The 13452-nt window shown below is 40.1% G+C and overlaps 1 protein-coding gene across 1 annotated transcript in view; it reads right to left on the bottom strand.

The window, feature by feature from the left end:
* Positions 1 to 275: 275 nt before the first annotated feature.
* The window catches only part of SUN2 (Sad1 and UNC84 domain containing 2), an 86425-nt gene continuing 73248 nt past the window's right edge, over positions 276 to 13452 (bottom strand). The window contains exons 16-18 of the mRNA XM_088455024.1: positions 13194 to 13361; positions 8790 to 8882; positions 276 to 6855 (exon numbers count right to left, since the gene is read on the bottom strand). Coding sequence (XP_088311150.1) covers positions 6742 to 6855; positions 8790 to 8882; positions 13194 to 13361 — 375 coding nt within the window. The 3' untranslated portion in view covers positions 276 to 6741. The remainder of the gene's footprint in view (positions 6856 to 8789; positions 8883 to 13193; positions 13362 to 13452) is intronic.

The raw sequence follows: 13452 nt of genomic DNA, 5'->3' as shown, positions 1-13452 counted from the left end.
GCAGCAAAAGGTTTTTTATGACATCCTCTCTTATTAAACAGAAAATTTAAAAAATCTGAGATGGGTGGTAGACATTTCATTTTTTGGTGATCTGATGTGGAATGACCCTCCGGCCACTACCGAAAACCGACACTGTGCACATGCACAGGGTCAGCTTCTCCCGGTGAAATGAGAAACAAACGTGAAGGAAATGGAACTTTAATAATCGCTGGTGTTCCAAGATTATTAGTACATAAGCCCCATAGAAATGTAAAAGTAAAGATAAACTGTTTTTTGTTAACCAAACACTTTATTTATAAGTTACATAAACATAGTGCACATGCCTCCGTAAGAACAAACAGTAAAAAGTAGCATTTGAAGATTTTAATGTAAACTGAATGGCACACAGTGATACATTCTTCATACTTTTTCTTACATAGGGTGGTGTTACATAGGTGCCATTCACTTCACTATTAAAGCACAGTTTCTAATTGTGATGAATTGAAATAATTTCTACGAACAGAATGGAGAAGAGGTCATAATACTTTAAATGCTCAAACGTTTTTTAAAACACTGACAGCAACGCTTTGAACAATAGTCCAAAGCGCTCAATAAAAGTGACCCCCCCAATAAAATAAGTATTTGAACAGACCTTGTCACATGGAGCACTTTAAGCAACCATCATGAGCTGTGACATATAAACTGGCTGTGATCAAAAACACTATAAAAAAATAGACATAAAAAAAGCATGAAAAACATTGTGTGACACCATCCTTGCAGCTGGAACACATTCATAACTAAATAGTACAATTATCTTCATGACTCATCATATTAACCCATCTGTCCTACACCCATTTCTTGGGTGATATGAGAATTCACTAAGAAGAAAAAAATAATAAATTTAATTGCAAATCATAAAATAACAAACCATATTAACGGTAAAAATAAAAATCATCTTTGATATGTGTAGCAATACTTTTTTTTTTTACTGGTTATTTTTTAGTTCCACTGCAATAAAAACACCTTTAACTGGAGAAATAAGTTTGCAAGGAGATAAATACTTTTAAATACAATAAATGAATACTGAAAGTTTTACAGATGCAAACAAAATCTGTACATTCTTCAAAATAATACCAACATAAAAGCCGCTAAGCAAGTGCAATAACCGGGCTTTTGAATGCCTTAATAGCCAGTGCATGAAAATAGAACACAAGAGTACTGTATTTCTATTCAATCCTACTAATATACCTTGAAGTAAGTGGAAATTAAAAGTTAAAATACAGATGGCCGGGATGCTGTCTGTTGAAAATCCCGGTGTCGGAATCCCGACCCGGGACTAAAAATAGGTGGCTAAATCCCGAAGCCAGCCTATACACCGAGGCCGGAATCCTGACAGACGGCATTATGATCCAAGGTTAGCGGGGCGCCCTTAGCAGTTAGCCGTGGGGGTGGGGGGGGTTTAGCATTAGGCACCATGGGGGAGGGGTGGGGTTAGGATTTGGGGAGGATGGGATTCCGAGCATCGGGATGCCGCTGTCGGGTTGCCTGCTGTCAAAATGCTAACTGCCTGGATATCATACCCTACCCAAAATTCACTTCACAACTTTAGTTTCATGCTGAGTCCTGATGAAGTTGGATTATTGCTATTCAGCTACACAACAAAACGTGTTGGGAGTTTTACGATTGACTATCTTATTCTGAATAAGTATTTTTACTGATATTATACGTCGTATGACTAGTTGTATTTCTTATTCCTGGATACTTTGTTATAGCCGAATTACATTATGTATAAGCTCTTCATCCTTTTTATTGACAGAGAAATTTGAATGAAAGAAAAATAACACTATGGTTCAGTTTTTAAATAGTATGTTAAGAATTCAAACTTTCTCATAGTGATAAATGAACTAAAAATTGCTGGACGTATAGTGGTTCACACTGACAAACTACTTTAAGGCAGATTGAGGCTGTAATGTCACACAACCGACAATGTGTGTCCGTTTACAATGGGTAAAACCTATGGCAGGAAATTAATGTGTGATTATAATAAGAGGGCAATATTATATTAGCAATATTTTAAGGGGCAATATTTATTTATAACATGGCTAACACTTATTCATGGAACTATAAATGGTGCCACAATATAATTATTAAATAATAAAGTCCCCTTAAAATAATGGTAAAATAATATTGCCCTTTCAATAGAATACATTAATTTGTCCTCCCGAATATATAAAAAAAAATTTTTTGCCTCTAGAAGATAATTATTTTTGTCTCCATAGTCAATATATATTGATTGCACACAAAAATAATAAGTGTGTTGTGTCTACTTTTAAGTTCTGAAAGGCCGTCAATCTCGCCTCTCACAACCTCTTCTCTTGCAGTTTTTCAGTCAATTTGTCAAACCGCAGCTTGAATTTCATAATTTATATACAGAACATCTAAAAATTGTGGCGCGATCTCTAATGGGTTGCTTGTAAACTGTTTTTTAGGGGGGGGGGGGGGGTGGCAGTTTTAGAGCAGTTTGACCTTTAATAAATCTGTGTTTGAAAAAACCTCAGAAAATCATCAGTTTTAGAAAACTGCACTTTAGTGAATCTTGCCCATAACTTCAATGCAAATACCCAGGAACTGACTGCATCTTTTACATTATGCAAATAGACCTGGCTAGGTTTTAAGATTAACCAGTGAAAGTCTGGAATTCATTGTTAAACCAACAATAGCCTTCTCTTGCTATGATCAAATAGTTCTTTCTATTTTTCCTATTCCCTATCCAGTGACCTTTGAAAAGATCTTAAAAAATGACTGTAATTAATTACATTATGTACCATCAGCCTTAAAAAACTGATCAACAGAGCACAGTAAATTCAGACAAACTACATTTATAATTTAAAATACTGCCTTTTAGAGGAGTAGTTTGGATGTTGTGCATCAACAGTGCATAATTCAAGGCAATTAAGTGCAAAAAGAACATTTATCTATTTACAGTTCAATATATACTGTTGATATTATCTATTTCCAGGTTATTCTATTCCAATGCAGTACATATGCAAGAGAATTATCACTTAATTATACATTTGTCTAGGCTAAAAAAAATGATGTGCCAGATTGCACCACATTATTAAGGAAGCTATTTATCGCCCCTTTAAAAAATCCCATAGTCCTTGGAGACAATTCCATGAAAATGATGTAAAACACAATAACGGTAGACATGATAAGCTTGGAACACTATATAAAATAGATGGCACCTTTGACTTTTATTATTTTCAATATGATACATATGTATCATTGTAGAAAATATGAAAAGACTCCACCATACTCTAAGCATGGGGCATAAAACGTCCAGATACTCAGGGTGCTGACTTTAAACCATGTTCAAATTTCAATGGTCAATCACATTAGACACCCATCAGCCATAACATTAAAACCACTGACAGGAAAAGTGAAGAACATTAAATATCTTGTTGCACCTGTCAAGGGGTGGGGTATATTAGGCAGCAACTGAACAGTCGATATGTTGGAAGCAGAAAAATTGGGGAAGCAAAAGGATGTGAGCGACTTTGACAAGGGGAAAATTGTGATAGCTAGTCGACTGGGTTAAAGCATCTTCAAATGGGCAGGTCTTGTGGCGGTGTTTTCAGTATGCAGTGGTTAGTACTTACCAAAAGTAGTCCAAGGAAGTACAACTGGTGAACCAGCGACAGGGTCATGGGTGGTCAAGGCTCACTGATGTGGAGAGCAAAGTCTAGACCGTCTGAAGCGATCCCACAGAAGAGATACAAATTGCTGAAAATGTGAATGATGGATTTTAAAGAAAGGTGTCAGCACACACAGTGCATCTCTGCTTGCTGCAGACCGGTCTGATGAATCACGGTTTCCTTTACATCATGTGGACGGGCGGGTAAGTGTGCGTTGTTTACCCCGGGGAAGAGATGAAACCAGGATGCACTACGGGCAGACGGCAAGCCAGTGGAGGAAGTGTGATGCTCTGCGCAATGTTCTGGGTTCTGCCATTTATGTGGATGTTACTTTGACATGTACCACCTACCTAAACATAGTTGCAGACCAAGTACAACTCTTCATGGCAATGGTATTCCCTGATGGCAGTGGCCTTTTTCAGCAGGAAATTGCGCCCTGCCACACTGCTAAAATTGTTCAAGAATGGTTTGAGGAACATGACAAAGAGTTCAAGGTGTTGAGCTGGCCTAGAAATTCCCCAGATCTCAATACGATTGAGGCCCGTATTCAATTTGAGGCGAAAAGTCCGGATCCGCGATACTTTTTCGCCGATGACGTCATTTTCACCTGTTTTGCTTTTACCCCGTATTCAATTTGAAAGACTTTCTGCCTAGGCGGAAAGTCAGTGCAATGTAATAGGCGAAAAAGTATCGCCTATGAATAGCAAGCGGAAAAAAGTGCAGAATTGGGGTTTTGGGGAGCAACGTTGCGGGAATCCCCCTGCAGCCTTCAGACAGTCCCCCCAAAGGTAAACTGTGTCAACATTTTTTTTAAAAACACTTAAGGACACCCCAAAAAATGACACTGAAAAAGGGGGGCAAAAAAATGTTGGGGTACAAAGTTAAAAACTAGCGAACTTGACTCTGGGGGGGTCCCCAAATATGCCCCAAGTGTTTTTTTGATTGCAGGGGCTTGCGGCAGGTGGATTTTTCATGATTTTTTCAACTTTACTTTAGCAACTTTAAAATATGCTGGCCCCCATTTTCAAGTACACCAAATTTGCTGGGATAACTTATTTTCTGGAAAAAATACTCCTGAATACTATTCTTCACCACATATAGAAAAACGCTATTTAGTAGCTATTGAGCCCGTTTAAAAACACCAAATACCTTCAGCATAGTGAACCCCCATGTCAGAGCATCTTTTGGGGGGTATCAGGCTGATTTCCCCAAATCTGACAGTACTTTCCGCCTGTTCAAGTTTCGCTGGTTCCCGTTTCCACGTACCTTCAAATTGAATACGGGGTAAAGCAGGCACGCGCGCGATACTTTTCCGCCTACAAACAGGCGAAAAGTCTGGGACGCGAAAAAGTATCGTGGCTCGAGTCAAATTGAATATGGCTCTGAGCATCTGTGGGATGTGCTGGAAAAACAAGTCCGAGCCATGGAGGCCCCACCTTGCAACTTACAGGCCTTAAAGGATCTGCTGCTAACATCTTTGTGCCAGATACCACTTAACACCTTCAAAGGTCTTGTGAAGTCCATGCTAAACGGGTTAGAGCTGTTTTGGCGGTACAAGGGGGACCTATACAATATTAGGTAGGTGGTTTAATGTTATGGCTGATTGGTGTAAATTATAACCACTACTTTCATTATATTATAGAGAGGCATTTGTCAGGTAGATTGATGAGCTCTACTTGTGTTTAATTCAGTGTGAACAAACCACAGGTGCATAGAAACAGTATACGTATATAGGCAGTCTGATTGTTTTGACCCTTATGAAGATGTATGTGGTTATGCTATTGACATAAATATATTAGATAACATTGAATTTGGAACTCATAGATTAGATAACTATATTCATTCTATTATCAGGCGGATAAATATATCACGCTTTGAAAATTTTGCATGTGTACTGTTTACTAGGTTTACAAATGTTTTGTCTAATGCAATTATCAATTCACTTCTTATTGATCACTGTGAAAGAGTTAACCCACTTAAGGGCCGTATTCAATTTGAGGCGAAAAGTCAGTTTCCGTGTGTTTTTGGCGGAAACTTTTCGCCGATGACGTAATTTCCGCCTGTTTGACTTTTACCCCGTATTCAATTTGAAAGACTTTCCGCCTAGGAGGAAAGTCAATGCAATGTAATAGGCGGAAAAGTTTTGCCTATCAATGGGAGGTGGAAAAAAGTGCAGAATTGGGGTTTTGGGGTGCAACGTTGCGGGAACCCCCGTGCAGCTTTCAGACAGTCCCCCAAAGGTAATCTGTGTCAAAACATTTTTAAAAAACACTTAAGAACACCCCAAAAAATGACTTTGAAAAAGGGGGCGAAAAAAAAATGTTGGGGTACAAACTTAAAAACTAGCGAACTTGACTCTGGGGGGTCCCCGTTTTTTTGATTGCAGGTGTTTGCGACAGGTGGATTTTTCACAAATTTTTCAACTTCACTTTAGCAACTTTTAAATATGCTGACCCCCATTTTCAAGTACCCCAAATTTGCTGGGATAGGTTATTTTCTGGAAAAAAACCTCCTAAATGCTATTCTGCAACACGTATAGAAAAAACGCCATTTAGCAGCTATTAAGCCCGTTTACTAACACCAAATACCTTCAGCAAGCCAAATCAGGGGGGTACCATAGTGAATCCCCATGTCAGAGCATCATTTGGGGGGGTGTCAGGCTGATTTCCCCAAAAATGACAGTACTTTCCGCCTGTTCAAGTTTCTCCGTGTCCCGTTTTCGCGTATTTCCATACTGAATACGGGGTAAAGCAGGGACGGCCGCGATACTTTTCCACAAACAGGCGAAAGTATCGCGGCTCAGCTCATATTGAATACGGCTCATAATCTAAAAGTTGGGATGTAGCTGTTCAACAACTTACTTGGGGTGCTGTATAGTAGTATTACTTTTCCCCAATTAAAAGACATTTATCTCTGATCTCGTTTGGGAAATTCTGTAATTAATCCAAATGTAATTTTTAAATAATAATGAGTCCACTAAATTTGGCAGCAGAGGGACTGTGATCCAACAACACTCTTGTAATGTCCTTCCAGGGGCTCCCAACCAGCGATTCCCCATAACAAGCTGCTACAATTCGGTTTCTCCATGAACACGGAAACGGTAGATACAGGTGTACTCTGGGTGACCCCAATTGCTCTGGATTCTCAGCTCCACTAGATCGTAGCTAGATATATTTTCACCCTTTGAAGGCAAAAAGAAACATAAGAATTTGGAACTTATAGATTAGATAACTATAACTTTAATTGTGATACAAACTGAATGAACAACATCCTGCTGCTGTGTCTAAAAAATAGAGGGCCTTAATTTGCAAGCTACCGAGGTGCAGCACATAACCCTCTTGGTTTCACAGTATCCTTAATTTATGCAGGTGCATAAAATTAATGGGTTCGCGGATGAAAGTGTATGTTTACACAGTCCAATGTGAGGACTTATAAATAACACACTCTATTTGTCTAAGTACTGGATAGGCAGACCAGTGCATGTTGCCAGGCAGTCCAATAACCAAAAGGATTTTGTTGAGTGAGCTTATTCCCATGTGAACGCCTCCGTTTGGGGGCGGCCCCACTGACGTCACGAGTGAGGTCAGTGGGAGTTGTCCACTCACTATAACATTTGAGCGCTTATGTCATTATTCTTTTTTCTTTACATTGGACAAAATGTGCCTACATATGTATCTCAGTACAGGATGAGACACAGCCTGAACTATTGGAAAACGTTACATGTGTTTGTAGAGTGCAAAGCAGGGAAAGCCGCTAAAATGGCATCCATACACACACAATATGGCACAGTGTATCGTGCAACACAGATATACAGTATGTGACAGCCCTCACAAATACAGGTAGATGTGAGGTACAGTGAACCCCCTATACCTCAGTATTCCAGGGTTATAATGAAAGAAAGGGAAAGGTATAAGCTGACAGTTGATAAAAATAGACAGCAGCACTAGCACAAGTCACATACAATGCAGAGTATACAATGTAACTGCAGTGGGAACTAAATTCAACTACTGTACACAGACCGGAGTGGCTGGTAGGAAATAGCACTGTATAACCCAGCTCCTAGGAGAGGTATACAGGGAGACCGGACCCAACGTTCCCGAAGACCAGGGGCTGTTGCAGAAAATGGTTGCCGTGAGTCTCTGAGGGGGCGGAGGGTGAGGGAGGAGAAGCTATGCAGACGTCCAGAGGACTGTCTAGCACTGCTTGCTCTGTAGTAAGTAATGAAAATAAAAATAAATAATAAAATAAAGCTTTGGCTGCTTAAAAGTAGCCCCACTTTTCTAATGGTGATCCAGCTCCTGCCGGACACCAACGAAACTGAGTTGCCTTCAGGCTGTGGGCGGGGTATAGGGGGAAGGACCGGAGCATCCTGGTATAGAAAAAAGCTTTCCTGTTGGTGTCCGGTCCTCCAAGTACCACCTACATCTCATTGTCTCCCTGTGGAGCCCTATGGACCCTGAAGAAGAAATGTATATTATATATATGGCATTGCAGCTTTAACTAAAGGCTCACAAGCTGGTTCAAAGTTAATTAAAAGCCAAACAAACACTCAAGTACTTTGTCCTCTAAGCAGGCAAATTCCACGTTGCTTGATAGTTTTAGAAGCATAAATTATACTCAGTTGGCTAAGCAGATGTTATTTATTAACCAATATTGTACTATAAATGACGCACATCAATCATTTTCTCAAGAATTGAGAACTTTGATTGACTCAATTTTCATCTCAAATAGATTTTACTTTGCTTTTGTATTGATTATCCACCATATTATTCTCATATAAAAAAAATATAAGAAAATATAGGTGGATCTGTTCAATTTTTTATTAATGCTGAAAACTATTTTTTTTTCAAGAGTTCTTTTTAATTGCTTTGTTATATAAATAATGAGAAGTATAAAGCATTGCATGAGATGAGACAAAGTCACTGGGAGATCAGTAAGATAGAGGTACAACAAGAAAGAGAAATACTGTAAAAAGGAAGAAAAGGTGTAAGAGAAGGAACCAGAGTGATCTAGCTATAAGATCTGAGTAGTGTCATACAGCAGTCATATAGATGGGACGGTAACTCCGAGGCAGACGTAAGAAGAACCAGGGAGAGACCCATGTTCAGAAAATACCTGTATAGGAAAGGTCTGTATAGGTTCTCCATTTTGATTGTATGTAAAGTTTCCCAGAAGGATTCCTTCTTTCTGTGTCTCGTCTTCCAAAGCCTACGGTAACAAATAATTTTTCATGAGGTGGGGCACAAATACTGTACATTAAGACATCCCCCACCTTCATTCACTTTAGGTTCACTCATTACGTTAATGCTAATTGCTAAATAATAATGAAAAAGAAACTATATAATAAAAATAACTGCTGATGAAAATTACATCGTATTTTCAGTGCATGCACGTGCACATCAGACCTAACATGCACCGTGTACACCCCTGATATAACTGTCCAGACTTTTATACTGCTCCAGCCAAACATAGCTCCACTGGTAGGTAGACATAGGCTGGAAGATACATGGGAAGGGGGAGGGTCAAAAGAAAGACAGATAAAGACATTGGGACTAGAGAATCCAATCACGGGACCACTTGGAGAGGCAGATTTATAAAAAAAAAAAAAAAACAACACAAAAAAACCCAGGTAGCGCCTCGGACAGAAGCTATAGATGTGTCCTTACATCTTTATTGCCGTCGCGCTAAAAAGCCCCTCTCGGTGAGTCAGGTCCTGTGAGACTCTGCTAGTGACAGGAGTCGTTTTTGCCAAAAATGTGTCTAAGTGGCAAAGCGATGCAGTTAGGATGCATCAGCAGTCTGTGCTGGTTAATTTGATATGTGACACTTGTATATCTGTGTGCAACTGAGTCTCTGAATCTGTATACAAAATGCTACAATGTAACGGCTGCAGATTTTTTCAGTCCAAGTTCCATTTGTGCTTCATATACAGACTCAGGTGCACACAGATATACAAGTGTCACATATCAGCAGTCTGCTGGTGCATCCGAGTCGCCTCGCATTATGACTTACCGACGCATTTTCGGAAAAAAAGACGCCCGATGCTAGCAGCATAGCACGGGACCTGGCATCTCACTCACCCCAGGCAAGTCGTGCTGCGTGGCTTATTGAGGCTCAATGTATGAGAACACATCTGTAGTTATATAAATGTTAGGCGTAATTCTTATTGGAAATATATATAATAGCAGAGTGAGTGGGGCTCGAGAAAACTTGGATGTATTTTTTAAAATACAGTATAACATGCACCTGAAATAAGATGCATAATGTGCAAATGGACAAATCTCTAACTCTCCAGCTCTGCAAGGGCAGTCTGAGTGCCACATTTTACACCAGAATAGAATAGGACTATATGTGCCCAGTGGCAAAAATCCTACTAGTAACGTGCCTAGGGGCGTCACCTGTTGGGGGCGGCCTGCAGATAAATTCATTTTTATCTGCTGCCTGCACCACTGTAGTGACCAGCAGGGCACAGACATGTAAAAGGGTACGGGGAGCCGATCTTCACGTGCCAGTTCCAATGCCTTCAAAGCAGCAGCGCAACACAGCATGACATCACGTGCACTGCTGCTCTGAAGGCAGAGGAGCAGCAGCCAGAGAGACCACACAAGAAGGTAAGTAACTGGGGCTGGAGAGACAGATGGAGGCTGTTTATATAGAGCCGCCTGTCACAGCTATCAGGCGGCTCTGCAGCAGCTATTATTATTTATTTATTAACAGTTACCTATATAGCACAGCATATTCCGTTGCACTTCACAATTCTAAACATTAAAACTGTAATAACAGACAGACATAAAGATAGGAAAGCCCTGCTCGCAAGCTTACAATCTATAGGTAAATAGGCATTGATACACAAGGACAGGTGCTATACATTGCATTTTGGTCCAGCCAGGTTGCAGAGGTTCTTGGTGAGCTGTATGATTCAGTCACACAGGAATGTTGGCCAAGGGTCAGGAGGATGTGAAAGAAAGACTTGAGGGTAAATTTACTAAAGTGAGAGTTTTTAAAAGTGAGTTTTAGAAGAAATGTTGCCCATAGCAACCAATCAGATTTTACTTAACATTTAAATAGCACCTTCTAGAAGATAATAGCTAGAATCCGATTGGTTGCTATGGGCAACATCTCTTCTAAAACTCACTTCTAAAAACTCTCACTTTAGTAAATTTACCTCCTATGTGTGGACTGTGAGAGGGGATCTAATTTGATATGGAGACTATGAAGGTTATGTTGGCGGTTCTGGAATCTGATAAGCTAGTCTGAAGAGGGGAGTTTTCAGGGAACGCTTGATGGTTTGGAGACTAGAGGAAAGTCTAATTGTACAACCCTGAAAAAAGTCCTGTAACCGTGATTGGAAGCAAGTAATGCGTGAGGATGAGAGACGCAGATCTTGTGCTGAGTGGAGGGGTCGGGATGGGAGATATTTTGAGATGAGTGAAGAGATGTATGTTGGTGTGGTTTGGTTAATAGCCTTATGTGTAAGTAAAGTATTTTGTATTGAACATGGTAGAAAACCGGTAACCAATGGAGGGACTGACAGAGCAGAGCAGCAGACGATGAACGTTTGGCGAGGAAGATCAGCATTGCGCCTGCATTCATAATTCATTGTAGTGGCGAGAGTCTGTTTTTGGGAAGACCAGTAAGGAGACTATTGCAATATTCAATGCGGGAAATAATGAAGCTATGCTTCACCCCCCGGCCTCACCACGCTGCACCAGAGCATCAGCGGGATGGGGGGTGATAATGTTGTGCCTAGGGGCAGCCTGACTCTTAAATCCGCCACTGCATTTGCCCGATTTACACCATGAGATGTAGCTTCAAAGTTTTAGTGGTAAATGCTAAATTTACAGTACACAAGAAAGTACTTTAAAGATGTATTAAAGGCTGTGTACAGGCAGTGTCTTTAATAAATACTAAGCTGCATTTATTATGTAAAGCACATGAAGGTGATCCTGTCTATATACACTGCATTAATGCACTGTACATGTGTGTAAGGGTTGGACAAATTGAGTACATGCATGTTCACAGAAATATTCCTTCCGCTGGGACTGCTGCAATCTATTTGAATTATCTGTTGATCGATCCTTGGCAGGAAGCAAATGCCATTTCATTTCATTACAGGGGAAACAATGAATGTTTGTATTTAATTAATCTTACTTATTTTAATGTTGTATTTGCTTTTGTATTTAAATGTGTTTTACATAGTAAATGAAAGCTTGTATTACTCAGCTTGTCCAACCCTTACACTTACACATGTACAGTGCATTAATGCAGTGTATAAAGACAAGATCACTTTCATGTGCTTAGTTATTATACTTATTTTACATTATACTGCATGCCAATGACATGGTATATTCCCTACAGTGCATTGTTATTAATCTGGTACAGTATCATGCAGTATTTACTGTATATATTTATAAAGGGGCCCAGACCATGCACTCTCTAATAATTAGCAAAGTCTCTGTGGTGGCTGGCTGCACCCCCACTGGAGGCTAACCCCTACCGCTGCTTTACCCCGGGTGTCCCTTCATGTCCCAGTCTGACACTGCATTCATACCCGAGACCACACCATGTACCACCCCTGCTCTCTGACCAGTCTACCACACTAGGAACCAGTTCAGGAGGCTGCGACCTGTTTACTGTATGCAGCGTAGCCCAAATCCCTTTGCAGGGTCCTTGGATAAAACAACCGGTCTGTTACACTTTGCCCCTATCCTTGTTATCACAAATATCAGAAACATTATTATGACACCTGCAATGTGCACAACCACACATCACATAATTGATTCTCCCCTAGAATGATGTTTCTGTGTCACTCTGGAATAGGAAGTTGATAGGAGGTGGTGTACTAAAATTAGGGATGGCCATCAACCATTGATAGTTACAAATTATCAAAGGCTTGCCACCAAAGATGGATGGTCTTGCCGATGGTTTTCCGAGGCACAGCGTTTAGCCCCACTTCTCGTCGTGCCACTCAGCCCCAATTCTCCTCCTTCCTCAATCGGCCAGTTGTGTACCAGTGCATGGATGCCAATCGATAGTTCAAACCATTGATGATTTTTCCGTTGATGGTTTCATGCCATCAATGTAAAACACTGATGGACCCATCAATGGTGAAGCCTTCAATGACCATCCCTACACTGAATCTGAACATGAAGTGATGAGTCACCAGCTAGCAGTCTATGGATTTCCCCACAGGCATGTGACCAGGAAGCTTTCAACAATTCTGACTATGAATAACAGTAATCACTTACTCCTTTTAGCTATTAAAATTTTCTATCTTAACCAAACACAGCCATTAGTTAGCTACTGCTAAAAGCCATGCAATTTGAATTTTGCTAAGTATATGTTTCTTTTAACATGTGTCCTACAGGGAAGCATTTTTCAATGTATAGTTATTTTAGTCTATGAAGTCCTATTCTAAAACTATGGATTGCATGCCAGGAAACTGCTAAGAACATCATGGACATAACATTCTTTATATCCATCTTTTTATCTAGAAAAGTACATGAATTAAAGACTTACATAGACAGTGAAATCTTTGGGGGCACTTGAAATTGTGGACTTTGGTGACAAAGATAGAGGAATGTGATCCAGGGTGACCGCTGTTGGTCGTATACGACTAGACAAGCGGATCACAGCATAGCCCTGAGTTCCCCGGAAAGCCCAGCAGTTGCCGGGGTTTAGATCTGGCTGAAATTAAAAAAATAAAATAAAAAAAAGTACAAAACACATGAAAACATGTAGAAAAGCACATGACAATTCTATGATTAAGTAAAACTAG

Source organism: Taudactylus pleione, unplaced genomic scaffold (assembly GCF_031769625.1).
Source record: "Taudactylus pleione unplaced genomic scaffold, aTauple2 ptg000642l, whole genome shotgun sequence".
Classification (NCBI taxonomy): domain Eukaryota; kingdom Metazoa; phylum Chordata; class Amphibia; order Anura; family Myobatrachidae; genus Taudactylus; species Taudactylus pleione.
This window is presented reverse-complemented; position numbering and strand designations above follow the sequence as displayed.